At 38.2% G+C, this 18,269-nt stretch overlaps 1 protein-coding gene across 6 annotated transcripts in view; it reads left to right on the forward strand.

The window, feature by feature from the left end:
* LOC127618219 (protein quaking) overlaps window positions 1-18,269 on the forward strand; it is a 152,989-nt gene that overhangs the window by 50,006 nt on the left and 84,714 nt on the right. For all 6 annotated transcript variants that reach the window (XR_007967417.1, XM_052090555.1, XM_052090557.1 and 3 more), the window contains exon 3: window positions 13,260-13,376. Coding sequence is in view for 5 of the 6 variants with exons in the window: in XM_052090555.1 (XP_051946515.1) it covers window positions 13,260-13,376 (117 nt within the window). In the remaining variant the exon portion in view is untranslated. The remainder of the gene's footprint in view (window positions 1-13,259; window positions 13,377-18,269) is intronic.

The raw sequence follows: 18,269 nt of genomic DNA on the forward strand, positions 1-18,269 counted from the left end.
TATACTTACACTGAGAAATCTATTAAGTTTTCTGAGCTATTAAAGAGCAACCTCTAAGCAACACATTTTTCCTCTGTGTTCATTTAGCTACCTAGATCTTTAACCATCAGACCACCCGTATAAATGTTAAACATTATAGCCTGATTTTAGTCTGATGCTGTGTAAAAAGCCCTGGTCTGTTTCATTCATAAATCTAAAGATGACTCGCCGCCAGTAATCATATCAGTGTGCCTTTGCCATTCCAAACTTCCCGTCTTTCTGGATATGTGTGAAAAGGCAGTGGATAAAGACAGCTTGACTCATCGGCTTCATCTGTGTACAGCTTACCTCAGCTCTTTAGCATTCCAGAAACAAAAGCCACATAAAAAAGCATTGGGCTTTAATGGAATCTCTAATATCTGCTGTTCAAGGCTGGAGCCTATTTACTCAATCTGCACAGTGGAGATTAAATGTGTTTTCCATCAACTACAATAAAATAGGCAGCGGGGACGTAATTAGGGCCGTTTAAGGCGATGCGCATGCGAGTCTGCCAGAGACTGCGCGTGATGGTATTAACTTATGAAGATAAACGAGTGGCTCTGGTAATAGGCAAATTAATTATCATGCATCTTCTAATAGCACTGTGCTCTGATTCCCTGCTGCAGGATATCTTTTGTTTTCATTATTGTGCAGGACGAGGGAAGGGGTGCAGGATCCGTTCGGAGAGGTCCAACCACGTGTATGCCTCCATATCTATAACACTTGATCTCAAATGTTTTATCAAGGCTTCCTGTGCTGATGAACTGTGAGTGCTATTGATTGACTGATTCCCTTGAGGTTGTCTAATTTCACTCTGTTAGTGGATGTGTGAGCGTGTTTGTGTCCACTCGTGAAGCTGCATCCAAATTACTTAAACCAGTGGTTCTCAACCGGTGGGGCACGATGGAAGGGAAAAAAAACTGGAAAAAAAATTATTTTAGGCACATTTTTTAATCACTAAACTACTGTCATAAAAAGTTATAGTTTTGTATATACATAACTCCTGAATAAAAATTAAAATGTTTGGACTGATTTAAAAAAAAAAGTTTTGAACAAATTTGATTGGTTTGTCGATAGTGAGCGCAAATGCATAAGCGGTTTCATTAAGCGAGTCATTGAGTCGTTCATTCAAACGATTCGTTCAAACGGCCGATTCATCAAGAATGAGACAGATGTTTGTGAATGGGTCATTGAATCTTTGACTCAACCGATTCGTTCACAACACTGAATCATTCAAAACGACTACGATTGAGTATTGCTGTGAGATCGCTTATAGCTATCTGTGATTTTTGTTTGGATTCATCGGATCTATTTTAAGCTGCTAAAATAGACCAAAACAGTCATTATTTCGTCTAAAATGTAAGTGACTTAATATTATTAACTTGTTTGTTGAACTGTCATATGAAATCAGTGTCACATTTTCAATCGTGAGGTGATGGTAAATTAAGTGATGGTCAATTGTCAGCTCTCTTGGTCAGTCAGGTCGGTGTGATGTATGTTGCTGAACTGTATTCAAATGTTATAAATATAAAAACACCACATTTTGAAATTTAACTGCAGTAGTATGTCAATTTAGTTTATTTGTGTGTGCTGCGCTCATTGACTTTAGAAAGCGGCTCATTTGTTTGATTTCAACCTGTCTTTGCAAGGCCATGAAACTCATATTTTGCTCCTTGCATACAAAGTGCACGCCTTCACACAAAAACTAGACCTCTGGCATGGCCGCATCAGTCGAGGGAACTGCGCCATGTTCCCCAGCCTTGCAGACTTTATCACTGATGCAGGCACGTCACACGCATTTCTCCGCCCTATTTCAATCAGCGTCTGAGCACCTGTCAGCAATGAGAAAACAATTTGCGACGTACTTTAAAGAGGATTATCGGCTCTTTTGCGTGGGTTCGAGATCCGTTTGTGTGCACAGCAAACGAGCTATCAATTGATATGCAGGAACAGCTTATTGAGCTGAAGAGTGACAGTAGACTGAAGGAACTCTTTAGCTCCTGCCCTCTTTCGTCATTCTGGGCAGCATTGATGCAGGTATACCCTGAACTCTGTGATGTCAGCCTTGAAGATTCTCCTTCCTTTCAGGTCGACATATTTGTGTGAGGCAGGATTCTCAAAAATGACTGCACTCAAAACGAAATACACTAATCGTGCACAAATCGAGGATGATTTGAGGCTATGTTTATCAAACATTGAGCCAAGAATTGAGGATCTTTGCGAGGCAAAGCAGGCTCAGGTCTCACATTAACATCACCTACCAGCAAGCTTCTGTAAAAAATGCAGATGATGCCTACTAATAATAACAATAATAAAGCATAAATTAATATCAGAGGTCTGGTGCCAATTCCCAATTATAGCAATAGCCTAGTAATGATAATAGGCCTACTGATGATGATAATAATAATAATAATAATAATAATAATAACAACAATAAAGCATGTAACCTCATATAATTATATAGCAATAGCCTAGTAATGATGATAGGCCTACTACTACTCATAATAATAATAATAATAATAATGCCTGCAAGCTCACATTAGAAGTCTGGTGCTACTGCCAATTATAATAATAATAATAATAATAATAATAACAACAACAATAAAGCATGGGGCGGGGCGGGGGGCACTGGGGCCCCAACTGCAATGAACCAGCTTTGGGGGGGTCCAGCTTGCAAAAGGTTGAGAACCCCTGACTTAAACAATGGATTATTTGTGAAACACCTGCTACAAGCTCTCTTCTATACAACAAAAGCATACAGTGATAGGAGCCATAAAGGTTCCAAAAGCTCAAAGCACCTAAAAGTGCCTTAAAAGTTGTCCTAATGACTAGTGCACTATATTCCAAGTCCTCTGAAGCCATATGGTATCTTTGTGTGATCAATACAGACCAAAATTTGAGTCGTTGTTCAATAAAAAATCTTCCCCATATGCCGTAGCTCTTAAATCTCATTCACACTTGTGCACATTCCAACAAGGCTCAACGTTTTTTAGAGAATGTATTTTTAACATGTGTATTTTGTCTTAATGTACTGGCAGAGTTTTTATAGTCAAAACAAATGAAAAAAATCTACCAGTGCTGAAGAAGTAATTAAAAGTATTTAGAATACATTACTGAACTTGAGTAATCAAACGGAATATGTTACAAATTACATTTTAAAGCATGTAATCTGTAGTGGAATACATTTCAAAAGTAACCCTCCCAACCCTGTCTACTTGCTTGACATAACCTACATAGAACTGCCTATACCAAGATGGCCACCAAGTGGTCCCGTGTCACTGGCCACAGCAGCATGTGCGGAGAAAGGCAGTGTGGGATTTAAAAAGAAGAGAATATTGATCATAACCCAAAGGAGAGTACAGCTGTCACCCTGATCACTCAACAGGCTGACAGAAAAGGTTAAACGCCAACACACATGCTGATACACATGAGCAAGCACACATACTATAGTGTGTACTCTCACTTGATATGAGAAGAGTCTCCCACATAAACTCACACTAAACTATTCACACAAGCAAATACTGTATGTTTCTGTGCATCGGCCTCCATCCATTGCTCTGACATCGTCTGACAGGGGGAAAGATGAAAATTTAATTTAGCCTTTCTACTCTTCACTTTCTACAAGAACACACTCACCCTCTTCACACACACTTGCATACAGACATTCATCAAAGCAACTTTGCAAGATACACAGCGGGAGCATGCCCACACAAAAGGCACAGGTACGAGATAGCGAGGTTGTGTGCGTTTGATAGGCGGGCTTCAAAATGTGGGTGACAGGTAGTGAGTTGGGAGGTGGGGAAGCAAAAGCATTCAGGTAGAGGAGACATTGCTGTCACTTGTGCTTTCAGTGTGCAGAGGGCGTGAGAAAACTTAGAGTCTCTGTGTGCATGTGTGTAGGTAAGTGTTTGCATCCACAACTACGCTGAGTCAACTGCTGCCTCTTCACTTCTTACTTTTTTTTGTTTTGGATGATAGACTAAGGGGTTTGTGAAAGAGAGTGTTTAAACTGGCTCACTAAAAAAAAAAAAAGAGCATTTTTACAAGGTTAAAATAGTCAACATGAAATCAAAACTGACATGATTAATTTTCTTAATAAATGTCCCTGGTCTATATAGAATAGGGGAGACCAGGGCTAGTTGTCACACTTTACACTCCAGTCAAAGTTTCTCAGGGTGTTTATTTTTGAAAGTGGATTTCTGCATAGACACATACTGAACAATGGCGCACTTTGTTTTAAAAAGTGGTGGGGACAGTTTGTGATGTCACAAAGTGTTGAAACTCATAAATAATAATGACGTTAGGTTATGTGCAAATAGTATCAAATATCTTTTACTTGATAGTCATTCTTAATAACCAAATCAAGTGCTATAATAAATATTTCACATTATTAATTTGATAAATTGATCCATACATGTAACCATCAGTACTGAGATTTTTTTGGTCAGTGGATAAATACATGGATCAGTACAGCATGCACCTGAATGACTGTTTTATCTCATGGTAAAGGTCTCTGCTTATTAGTGTTAGTGGATGTATATCATGAGAAGCGACATATCTGTTTGCGTTGTGCTTTGCTATTAAACTGGAAAGGAGCACGAGCTGCTCAACAGCGGACTGAGTGTGTCTGGTTGCTCAAGAGAAAATCGCTACCTGCTGTCACTCAACATTAGACATGAAAATTAGGGACAAAATTGGCAAAGGCAAAAAGTGGGAGGGACAAGTCCCAGCTGTAAATGATGCCTATGGCCACATACCTTGCATTCTTGGCTACAAAAAAAGCTATTGAACATTTTCACTGCTCTTGTTACAGTTGATTAAACACACATTGACCTTTTGTGACAACATTCCCCAATCATGGGGCATATTGTCACACTCTATGGGGCACGTTGTTACAATGGAACTTGGAAATGGAACAGTGGCATAGGTTGCATGTGAACATTAGGGAGTGACATAATAACCAACAAAGCATTGTCTACACCTCTCTTTAAATCTACTCCTGCATTAAACAGTCTACAGCAAAACTGAAAAAATAAATAAATAAAACAATAAAAGGTTTAAAAAAGTCATAAAAAAAAAACACGCACACAAATATTAAAAAAATAATGTTTTGGCCAAAATATATATTTAATTCTTGGTTTTATTTTTATGTATGACTTATAAAACAAGCCTGCCGCAATAAAAATGTGACAACATTTGACAAAATACCTTTGTCCAAAGAACACATCTATCATATCACTTCTGAAGATATGATTTAACTACTGGTGTCTTGTGGATTACTTTTATGCTGCCTTTATGTGCTTTTTGGAGCATCAAAATGTTGGCACCCATTCACTTGCATTGTACTGACCTACAGAGCTGAAATATTCTTCTAAAAATATTCTGAGATGGTATGAGGGTAAATAATGTGAGAATTAAATCGTTAAACCATAATTTAATATTGTGTCATCATTTTCCTACCCTCATGTTGTTTGACCTTCTGTATTCTGTGGAACTTAAAATATGTTAGACAGAATGTTAGACTGACAATCTCAGTCACCATTCACTTTTAAAATATGGAGAAAAAAACACATTCACTGAAAGTAAATGGTGACTCAGGCTAACATTCTTTCTAAAACCTCCTTATTGTGTTGCATGGAATACAGAAAGTCTAACGGGTTTGGAACAACATGATGGTGAACGATGACAGAATTTCCATTAATAATAATACAAATAATTCTGTAATACATGTTAAATGTGTATTACCTAATGGAATGTAGGGGAGTAAATGTCTATTATGTAATTTGTGTAAGTATCGAGTTACTCACTACTAGAACTCTTTTAATTGTATACTTTCTTACTCAAATAATTATTTATGTTAGTACTTTTACTTGAGTACAGTTTTTGGGTACTCTACTCACCTCTGTTACTGAGATATAACCCTTGTGACAGGACCGGTACTAAGATACGATCTTTGAGGGGGCATTTTGATCATAAGGGGGGGCAAGTGTTTGGCTCTTCATTGGACCACAAGGAAAATTTCGGACTCGGAAATTTTCGGAGTCCGAGAAACTCGGACTCACTAACCACCTACAAAAAACTGCTCAAAACCCATCTGTTTCACCTTGCCTACAATCTATAATACCACTCTCACCATTGTTTCATTTGTAAAGCGTCTTTGAGTTCCTTGGAAAGCGCTATATAAGACTTATTATTATTATTAAAATTTAGGGAGGCAAAAAATTCCCAGAAATATCAGGGAATTTTTAATGGTGATTTCCAGGCTTGGAAAAGTCATGTAAATTAAGAAAACCTTAAAAAGTCATGGACGTTTTTGTGGTCTCTAAAATATTTAATAGGCTATAAATTGCTCTTTGTGAGTGTTAAAATTCATAAAAATATTTATTGTTGGAAAGGTGTGGCAACCCTGCAATCTCAGAAGGTATAAGGGCTGTCACTGGGGTACTTTTTGTACCTCTAGATAAAACTCATTTTGGGGACCTACTGTGTACCTTTAAAGGTCCATTTATAAAAATAATTATTCTGGGACGAAAACATTATTGTCTCCCCAGTGATGGCCTTGTACCTTAAAGGGGTCATGACATGGTTTTTTTTATTGTATTATTATGTTCCCTTAGGTGCAATTATAGTATTAATATATTTTTTTTTAAGAAAAACTTTTAAAATCTAGTGATTTATGACCTTTTCCCACCCTGTTTCTCATCCTCTGATTCAAACAGTCTGTTTTGGGGCGTTTTCCATTTAAGACTTCAGTGTTAACGCCCACTGTTATGATTGGCTAACGTCAGTGCCTATGTATCAATTATTGACGCCTCCAGCCAGAACAATATGCAAGTAAACTAAGTAAAAACACTGTGATTATTCATAATGAATGAAATTGCGCTTTAAAAAGTAGTTTAAAGTTTAAAATAGATTACTTACAGTTTGCGTCGTCGTTGTTCCCAGAATAGTCGGCACGGACTTATCTTTGAGCAACAGTTTTCTGGCAAAGAAAGCATCATATTGAGATTTGTTCTCAAAACAGTTATCCTTAAAATGTACAGAACAAACGCTTAAGTTAACACTGCCGTGACTGGAACGTCCGCAAAAAATAAACTGCATCCATTTTTCCCTGACGTCTGGATCTTTCGGCAGCTTATTCAGAGGTTTTGTTTGACCACAGCCAGGAACAGCACATCTGTGTGGCATCGTAATTTTCCTGTGCACAAGTAGTCTCTGTCAGAGCTCGCTGTCCATCGACTGAACACTTGTGAGGCGACGGCGATACTGAAATGAGCGTAGTTGTCTTAGCGCTTAAAGCGTAGTTATCTTGTGCTGGAGGCGGTCATATGCAAACGCTGTTACGTCACTTCTAACCGACACGTCACTTCTAACCATGAATCCAGAACGAGCTGTATTTTGAGCTTGATTAAATAAATGATTTGTTTAGAATGGGGAGGACGTCTTAAAATATTAAACTTGCAGGACGTTTTAATGATACAAAGACCTCTTATATACCAAAAGATCAAGGCAAATTTGGTTTCTCATGTCATGACCCCTTTAAACAGTACTGAGAGTAGAATATACATCATATGACAACAGTTAAATGTTACGGAGTGGTGGTGGTGTAGTGGTCTAAGCACATAACTGGTAATCTGATAATCAGAAGGATTGGTTCGAACCCCACAGCCACCACCATTGTGTCCTTGAGCAAGGCACTTAACTCCAGGTTGCTCCAGGGGGATTGTCCCTGTAATAAGGTCTTTGTAAGTGGTGGTGGGGCGCAATGGATAAGACACATGCCTTTGGTGTGAGAGACCCGGGTTTGAATCCACTGTGAGACACCAATGTGTCCCTGAGCAAGACACTTAACCCCTAGACCTCTGACATATATAGCAATTGTAAGTCGCTTTGGATAAAAGCGTCAGCTAAATGAATAAATGTAAATGCGTTATGAATACCGCTTCCTGTTGTCTTTGACAGGAGCTTTAGATTAAGAGGACATATTGCAACTTCCAACTGTTTATTTTGCTGATTTCCACAATTTAACCCATTATGTTTATTATTAAATGTTTGAAACATGAGACATGTTTAAAACTTGACATTTTCTGTTTCACATAAACTGCAAGCTCAAATCACAATATGTGAAGGACATTGAAACAGATCTTTCCCATCAGGGGATTATCGTAAACATCTCGGAAACCCAACAGCTGAATAAAGCTGATTTTTTTTCCGCTCCGTCCGTATGTGTGTTCAAGTGCTCTCACCAGGCCGAGCGTCACATAATCCAGACGGAGAGCGGAGGTCACCCGGCCGTCTGTGATACGCTACAGAGAGCTATGTGTGCAATACTGACAGATGTGTGAATACAGCAGGGACCCCGCTGATGTGTTATTTGTGCATGCCGGTGTCAGAGTGAAGTCGTTCCTTCTGGAGTCTCTCACACTGATTACTCAATCTCCAAGGGCACCTTGGAAATTCGTCTGTGCAAGCCCGATGAAAAGCCTTTGATTTGATACACCCAGCACTTTCTCATCACCTTGCAACTGCAACTCTGAACATTTACAACCTTTCCTGAGGCTCTGCATCTGAAAGGGCTTGTAATTCCACTGGGGATCAGTGAGGGAATTATCAAGAGATGTTGATTAATCAGTATTGATCAAACGAATAAAGTTTGCAGCGGGTTTTCTTAGCATATCTATTTTTGCTAAATATTATGCCACGATAACGATAATTAAAGGCAGAGTTCACCAAAAAAATGAAAATTCTGTCATAGTGTACTCACCCTCATGTTGTTTCAAACCCGTACGCCTTTCATTCTTCTTTGGAACACAAAAGGAGGTGTTTAGTAGAATGTTAGTCTCAGTCACCGTTCACTTTCATTGCATTTTTTATGAAATGTTTTATTTGTCGTTGACCTGTTTTGTGATCCTTCAGTAGTTTAGATTTCATCCAAACAGCCATATTTAGCCGTTTTTTTTTTAAATTTTTTTTTTTTACAATATATGCATCTGAGTTATGTGCATTCATTCGATTTTTTTTTTAACTGTCAGCTTTATAATTTTAGTTGTTACATTTATTTTCAATAATTTATTTTAGGAATTTCATCTCCCTTGCCTCTTCTAATGGACTGTTGTTTCTTCGGATCTTAAACCAAAATAGAAATGTGGTCAGGGGCTGATAAGGAGGTCACTTTTTAATAAGTGTGGCATCATCATGACATTAGTTCCCTCGTGTGTGTTGCATGGAAGAGAAGGTGCCCTTTGCTAGGTGGCGACTTCATAATGTGACATTTGACAAAGTGCAAGAACTGCCTTTCATTCAGCACACACTGTGCTATTTACATATGTCATTTACATTTGTACGCTTGTCATGTGGTGGAAATGACAGCTTTGCAGGTGATGCAACAATTGATAAGCATTAAGGGATCTTGGTGATCGCTTAGACATGCTCTTTTCAGGTGTCATTTAAATATGAATAATTGGCATGTAAATGGTGCCATATGTCCATCATAATAAGTTTATTAATTACAGAATCATGGAGCGGCAGTCATCCCTTATTAGACAGTTACCTGATACCCAGTTTGAATTTTTATCGATATTCCCAAGTATTTGTTTTATTTTGTTTCATGTTTATCAGTCAATTTCAGTTAAGATTTAGTTTGTTAAAATTTTTGTAAATAGTTCTTCGTTTTATGTTTGGAAAATGTTTAGTTTTAGTTTAGTTTTTATTTCATTTTAATATCAATTTAAAAATTGTCGACACAACACTTCATCAGAAAATACATATTTTAGCAGTATTTGTTGTAATCTCATTACAAAGTAATTAGTTACTGTAATATAATTACATTTTAGTCAAAAAAGAAATTACAATTTAAATTATTGTAATCAGATCACAGATACTGACATTAAAGTTAATTACTTTTTGAAGTTAATTGATTAGTAATTAGGAGCAACTGAAGTTTAATTACTTTTAAGTACCGGTAGATTACTTGGGGGTACACATATTTCTAATATAATATTATTTACGTAAAAAACATGTAAAGCATTAATTATATTTAGGTTTATATCTGTTTGTGTTTCTGTCACAGCTGAAAGGACAACGACAATGAATGAGGACTAAAAATAGACATTATTTTTTGAGCAGAAACTTTTCTTTGACAATCGTTTTAGAAAGGAACTTAAAAGTAAAGTAATTAAAAATGGGATTACTTTTCCATGAAGTAATCAGTAATGTCATCTGATTAAAATGTAAGAGCAGTATTTGGTCATTTGTAGTGGATTGCTAATCTTGAGTATTTTACCCAACACTGGTGGCAGTTTTAAAAAAAACTTATTTAAATTTGATTTAACACGAATATTTTTCACTGCTAGATTTAATCTTCAAAGTAGTTTTCGTTAACGATAATAACCTTGGTAGATTTACATATATGCATCTACACCTAGACATAAACACACACACGCAACTTTATTGTATTGTAAGGACGAGCACACACGCATACAAATGTAATGCACGCCCTGATGCTTTGTGCCTCCAAGTGAAATTTAATTGCCTCTTTTCATTCATACCCACAAGAGCTCTTGGACAGGGATGAAGGGTGGCACACACACATAAAAAAAAAAACATTTTAATGCACAAACACACTCAGTGACTGTACCAGTAGTCGATTATGCACAGATTCAGTCATGTGAAAAGAGCGTAGCTTCGGAATATCAAACACATTGATAAAGCAGACCCCGGAGGCTTATTGATTAGAGCTATGTAGTCTGCGGTGTAAAACGGATTTTACAGAACGCAGTGCTGCATGCATTGAGTTCAGCTGCAAAACAAACCCTTGCACAAGTCATACCCCCTGTATTAGAATGGAGTTCCCCAGAAGAAAAGAAAGCGCTGCAAATGGTTATAATAAACTTTGAACCCCATGTCCTCAGAGTCGGTCTGATATTGTCTGAGTAAGTAACTCAAACACACACATTTGCCTGTCAGTTCTCCAGTACGATACGGCACGGCCCCGGACAGAGCCTTTGACTGACAGCCTTCAGGCCGCTGCTGATACCTGATCGATTGTGTTATCTTGTCAGTGAAGGCCTAGAGGAGACTGGAGTATCGACTGCTGGTCTTTTCACATTGTCAGAGCCCCAGCAGATGAGCTTCATGATAACACTTAAGCAGCTCGCTCCAACAAAGTGCCACCTAGGAAATCTCATTCTTACAATTGTGCTGAATTACATTCAGAGATCGTATAAGATGAGACAGGCCACTTTAATACATATGAATGGGCAAAATATTAAAGGGATAGTTAATCCAAAACTGAAAATTATCTCATCATTTACTCACCCTCATGTCATCCCAGATGTGTATGACTTTCTTTCATCTGCTGAAAACAAACAAAGATTTTTAGAAGAATATTTGAGCTCTGTAGGTCCTCACAGTGCAAGTGAATGGTGATCAGACCTTTGTAGCTCCAAAAATCTATCTATACTATGTAAAAATGATGTAGGAAACATAAAAGTACTCCATATGACTCCAGTGGTTATATCCGTATCTTCAGAAACGATATAATAGAAATTTAAGTCCTTTAAATCTCCACTTTCACTTTCACTTTAGATCTGAAAGTCACATGTGGTGCCTGTTTAGTTTCAATTTCACATCTAAAAATGAAAGTGGAGATTTTGAGTAAAAAATCACTTTGTTCTGAAATATTGTTATTTTTCTCACCCACACTGATCAAATCGCTTCTGAAGATATGGATTTAAACACTGGCGTCTTATGGAGTACTTGTATGTTCCTTTATGTGATTTTTGGAGCTACAAAGGTCTGGTCACCATTCACTTGCATTGTATGGACCTACAGAGCTGAAATATTCTTCTTAAAATCTTCATTTATGTTCCGCAAAAGAAAGTCACACATCTGGGATGGCATGAGGTTGAGGAAATAATTAGATAATTTTCATTTTGGGTGAACTGTCCCTTTAACAATAAATATGGCAGCTGTAGTCTTGCCTAGCAATCACCAACCACCATGTGTCAAGTAGTTATAACTTAGAGTGCATCTCATCCTTGTCCCTTAAAAATGTGATTTTGAGTGTCACTGCCATTGTGTTTTGTGTGTGGAATGTTAAGCATCATATGTGCTTGGTTGAATGTTTTGATTCACTATTAAATGCATGTTTCAAGATGTCGACTTCTGATTCAGCAGAGACTCTCACTTTAAAACAGTGATTGCTCATTGTAAGATCTAATTTATTCTAAATATTATTAAAATTATTTTGAAATTATTCCTAAGTACTGTGCGGTTCAGTTGAGTTTCATCGCTGTTTTAGAGTGTCTGTGAGACGCAAGGCTGTGATAAAGAAGGATTATTGTAAAGGTAATTGACATGCAGAATACATATATTATATGTATCTTTTGCTCTTATTCCTCTTATTGTGTACTGATGATTATCCCTCTGTGTGCCAATGGCCAACACAGTTAAACTGATTTGTGTTTTAAGTACCAAAAAATGATAAGAATTTGATCGTTCTTACAAGAGAAGGTGGTTTAATCCTTACAACAAGCTTATGCTATGCTCACGCCATGCCAGAATTATTGTAATACGAGTACTTGGAGCTGTTCAGGATGAAAAAAAAATTGTCATTATTTACTCACCCTCATGTTGTTCCAACCCCATAGGACTTTCGTTCTTCCGCTGAACACAAAACTAAAAAAGTTCAAGAACACCGATCCGCCTTTTCAAAACAGTGGCAGTGGATAGTGATTTTGTTTTCAAGCTTCAAAAATGATAAAACTCATCAAACTAGTCTATGCGACTCATGCATCAAATTTCAAGTCTTCTGAAGGCAAACAAAAGTTTTTTGTGAGAAACGACCCTATATGAAAATCTTCACATCTGTTGAATGTTTATAAGAGGGCTCGTTCACAAACTTATGTTGTTTTTGCAGCAGCGTTAAATATCTCACATGAACACAGAAGACAGTGTAATTTGTTTTTGTATGAGCTATCCCTTTCTTTCCAAGTTAATAACTGTTCTTATGTGTTAGTGGTTTTTAGCATCGCCATAATGATGTAATAATGGAAGTTTTGAGCATTGCCATAACTATACCTCATTCCATAATGCTTCATAATGATCTATAATATAGGGGAAAATGTACAGTATGTTTTTCAAAAGTTTTCACACTTTAAAGTGTATAGCTGTCTTTACTCACTCCGTCCAGACACAGATGCAGAGATTGAGATGTTTACTGAGTGCTATGTGTGTTGCAGTTTAATTTTGTGGGCCGGATCTTGGGACCGCGGGGGCTCACAGCCAAACAGCTGGAGGCAGAGACAGGATGTAAGATCATGGTGAGAGGAAAAGGCTCCATGAGGGACAAGAAGAAGGTAAGAGTCATGGTTTTTGTATCTTCAGTTCTTGTTATTATAACACTTTTATTCTAAAGTTTTGTAATGTGTGTTCACTTCCTGCTTCCTGGTCGTTGTTGTTTCTGGTCCCTGCCCTTTAGTGCTGATTTGTGCTCACCTGTGTCTTATTACCCCGTTAGCCATTTACTTAATTTAAAGTCCTTAGGTCTGCCTTACAGTTTGTGAAGTGTTGTTCATATAACTTGGTTCTTTTCAAAGATACATGAACAATCAGGGATAGTCAACTCACATTTATGTTTTAAACACCATTGCACACAGATGGAGGAAGCTGAGTGGCTGATTTCATGCCCTTTCTTAAAACATCCATATGCTTCAACATATTGCTTTTTCTTCTAAATGCACTTAGTATATACTCAGTCAGCAAATGATCGAGGCATGTGTTGTGGACGGTTTAACATCTGTCCAGATGATAGACTTTGACGAGGCTTGCGACTGGACGAGTTTACATGCGTGTGGTTTGTGCGGGTGTAAACTAGCCCGGTCCAGTCTGCACTGCCCACAGACTGAGATACTTTGCAAGGAACAACAAGCCCTAGCCGAGCTGTGGGCAGGTGTTCAAACATTGTCCTTGGCCTCAGATGAGTGGGGGTTGGATCCTGTGGCCCTGCCAGGGCTCCTCTCCCAGACAAACCACAGTTACGGTACTCCATGCTGAGCCAACGACGCCGGAGCGGTAGGGGTCAAGGGAGGGTCTGGAAGCACAGGGTCACGTTCACTGTCCATCATTAACACTTGAGTAAACACAAATGTTCATGTGAACACAAACACCAAGTTTATTATCATTGAGATTAGAGAGCAGAGGGAATTATTGGCATTTTTGGACACCAAATCACAGTATGATTGCACTGTTACACAGATGTGCACAATCACACAAGTACTCATGTCCATCTTCAAGGAATGCTCTGGGTTCAATTCAAGATAAAGGGATAGTTCACCCAAAAATGAAAAATATCTTATAATTTAGGCATTCTGCCTTCCCAGATGTGTATGACTTTTTTTCTTCTGCTGAACACAAATTAAAAAAATTTTGAAGAATATTTCAGCTCTGTAGTTACATTCAATGCAATTGAATGGTGATTTGAACTTTGAAACTCCACAAAGCACAAAAGAGCAGCATAAAAGTAATCCATACAACTTCAGTGGTTAAAAAAAGTAAAAGTCCTTTTTTGCTATAAATTCCTCCTCATTGCCCAGTAGGTGCCGATATGCACGAAGAATGCAAATTGCCAAAAACAAAAGAAGAATGTAAAAGTGGAGATTTACAGTAAAAAAGGACTTAAACATTTAACTGTTTCTCACCCACACTTATCATATCACTTCTGAAGACATGGATTAAACAACTGGAGTCTTATGGATTACTTTTATGCTGCATTTATGTGCTTTTTGAATCTTTAAAATTCTGTTCACCTGTCACTTGCAATAAATGGACCTATAAATGGAATAAATGTAAAATTATATTATAGTTTGTGTTCTGCAGAAGAAAGGAAGTCATACACATCTGGGATGGCATGAGGGTCATTTTTGGGTAAACTATCCCTACTACTCATCCTTTTTATCTTTTTCTTTTTTACTCCTAAAGAGTAAGGCCACACCCACACATCCAGAATTTTTTGTTTGTTTGTTTCTTATCATCGTTTTCCAGAGTTAGCTGTGCAAGCTCGATTTCGTGTAGTGTTGCATTATAAAATGTGTCCGACTGCAATTGATAACACAACAAAAGTACACATTATGTTCTCAACGTTGTTGCAAGGGCTGCTATGGCAGATATTTGAGTGACCTACTTGAATTGTGAGTTTTTTATTTCACCAGCTACTGTCATAGCAGAGCAATAGTTTTAAGAGTTAAAGTCAATTTACTGCAACTTATCTGAATAATAACACATCCAGTTTAATGTTTCTATTGGCTAAACAAACTATTGCAATCCTGTGTAATCACTGTATGATTCATGTTGATTTAACTGTGTAAAGATAACAAATAATTACTTTAAATGATATGTTACATTTCATAACATTAAGCCGAAGATATAAATGGTGAAATTAAACATTAATGTGTTCTGTTTTCTCCAGTTAGCTCACAAGCTAATCGGTTAGCCTTTTAGCTTAGCATACTGCTAACATCTTCTCCTCTTCATTTTCATCACATTTCTCCTAACTTTCACCACCTAGTGATACTTTAGCAATTTGCTGGTTATTCGAAGGGAGGCTTGAAGGAACTTGTATATATTGTAGCCTATTAGTCTTGCAGGATGCAGACAGACCCTTCTTCCACAGTAATGTTAGGCTTGTTAAGCATGTTGAACCGGAGCGTGTGTTCGCATTGAGCTGGCCAAGCGTTTGGGTCTGCTTACGTGAACTTGCATTGGTCTGTTTCTGGTCTATGCAGTACTAAGGAGTGTTTTTGAAAGTCTCTGTTTTTGGTTATTAGTGTGGTCATGGCCTAAAGCACTTATAATGGAAGTAAACACTGCCAGCACCCGGCAGATTTAAAGGCAGAAATAATTTTGCTCATATTTTTAGCAATGCAATATTATTCCATCACAAACATAGTATTTTTTTGCGTTTTTAAAGTTTATTTTTTTCTTTTTTATATTTTTTGCTGGGTTTTTGCTTTTATTGGACAGGAAACTGGATATATATAGAAAGTAGAAGGAGAGTGAGTTGAATTCAATAAGGATACAGTGCTGACTGGATGGTTGAGACATTAAAGTTGTAAAGTTTTCTAAATTAAAATGTTTTGAAGTGGGACTATTGCTTTAGGTGGATGAACGAATGCATTATGATCTTATGCAGTGTGTCGTCACACACCTGATTTCAGGTAAAGGCATAGCAGATAGCTTTTTTAGACTGTTTGTGGCTGATTTTCATCATCAGACATTGTTCTAAAGTGCATTTTACAGGGTCACAGGCTTTACCAATGTTACATCGTGAAGCCGACGAATTCCAAAGATTGGACATAACTTTACCATAACAAGGTCACACTATATTCATGTTAACACGAACTATGTACTATGAAGTCTTGTGGCTATACTTTACTTACTGTATACACTGGCTATAAACAGTGTGGATTTTAACGTTTATAGTGGACCATTTACTCCCATTGTTAGAGTAACCACAATTTTCTCCCTTTTTTAAATAATAGTCAATAATAGTCCCCATTATTATGGTCAAAATTACTTTGCCGCAATGATTTAATGCCACAAATGCTGTCAATAGAGCCTAACTTGTATTAAATCCTGAAGATTCCTTTAACATACTGATGCACACATATGTATCTGATCTGGAAGCGCATTTGTGTTTCCATTAGTTGGGCAGGACCTGTATTGAACAAGTGCTTAGACAAGCGAAAAGTAATTTGAGCCCATCCAGTGCAATCGTGAGGAGGATCTGGAGGAAAATTAAACAAGCACTCTGAGAAGAGCACTGTTGTCATCTCCAATGCTTCATGCACATCTGGATCAGCTCTGCATCCTGTCGTAGCGCAGCTGGTCGTCCATGTATCGGATCTCAGCTGTGTTTGCATGCATAAGTGAGCTGCCAATGACCCCTTTCTGATAGTACGGCCCATCCGACATTGACAGTGTCAATTGGAGCTGTTGTGCAAACATTCACATGTGTGTTTAAAGGTGCTGACGGCCTTTGCTCTTTGAGTCTCATGTTGCTTTGGTAGATAGCGGAAAATCTCATTGTCTGCCTGAGTCTTCTTTCTCATGCTCCCTATACCTCCTACCTCATGTTCAGTCACTGCTAAATACTCACTGTTTCAAAAGTTTAGCAACAAGTCATAAACAATATGTGTGTTAACATGATTTTAGTGTGATACAATGACTTTCTACAGTATCTCACAAAAGTGAAATATTTGATTATATCTTTTCATGTGACAAAACTGAAGAAATAACACTTTGCTACAATGTAAAGTAGTGAGGTTCAATGTAAAGGTTCTGCCCCCTCAAAATAACTCGGCACACAGCCATTAATGTCTAAACCGCTGGCAACAAAAGTGAGTACACCCCTAAGTGAAAATGTCCAAATTGGGCCCAAAGTGTCAATATTTTGTGTGGCCACCATTATTTTCCAGCACTGCTTTAACCCTCTTGGGCATGGAGTTCACCAGAGCTTCACAGGTTGCCACTGGACTCCTCTTCCACTCCTCCGTGACGACATCACGGAGCTGGTGGATGTTAGAGACGTTGTGCTCCTCCACCTTCCGTTTGAGGATGCCCCACAGATGCTCAATAGGGTTTAGGTCTGGAGACATGCTTGGCCAGTCCATCACCTTCACCCTCAGCTTCTTTAGCAAGGCAGTGGTCGTCTTGGAGGTGTGTTTGTGGTTGTTATCATGCTGGAATACTGCCTTACGGCCCAGTCTCCGAAGGGAGGGGATCATGCTCTGCTTCAGTATGTAACAGTACATGTTGACATTCATGGTTCCCTCAAAGAACTGTAGCTTCCCAGTGCCGGCAGCACTCATGTAGCCCCAGACCATGACACTCCCACCACCATGCTTGACTGTAGGCAAGACAAACTTGTCTTTGTACTCCTCACCTGGTTGCCGCCACACACGCTTGACACCATCTGAACCAAATAAGTTTATCTTGGTCTCATCAGACCACAGGACATGGTTCCAGTAATCCATGTCCTTAGTCTGCTTGTCTTCAGCAAACTGTTTGCGGGCTTTCTTGTGCATCATCTTTAGAAGAGACTTCCTTTTGGGATGAGCCATGCAGACCAATTTGATGCAGTGTGCGGCGTATGGTCTGAGCACTGACAGGCTGCCCCCCACCCCTTCAACCTCTGCAGCAATGATGGTAGCACTCATACGTCTATTTCCCAAAGACAACCTCTGGATATGAAG

Source organism: Xyrauchen texanus, chromosome 24 (genome assembly GCF_025860055.1).
Source record: "Xyrauchen texanus isolate HMW12.3.18 chromosome 24, RBS_HiC_50CHRs, whole genome shotgun sequence".
NCBI lineage: Eukaryota > Metazoa > Chordata > Actinopteri > Cypriniformes > Catostomidae > Xyrauchen > Xyrauchen texanus.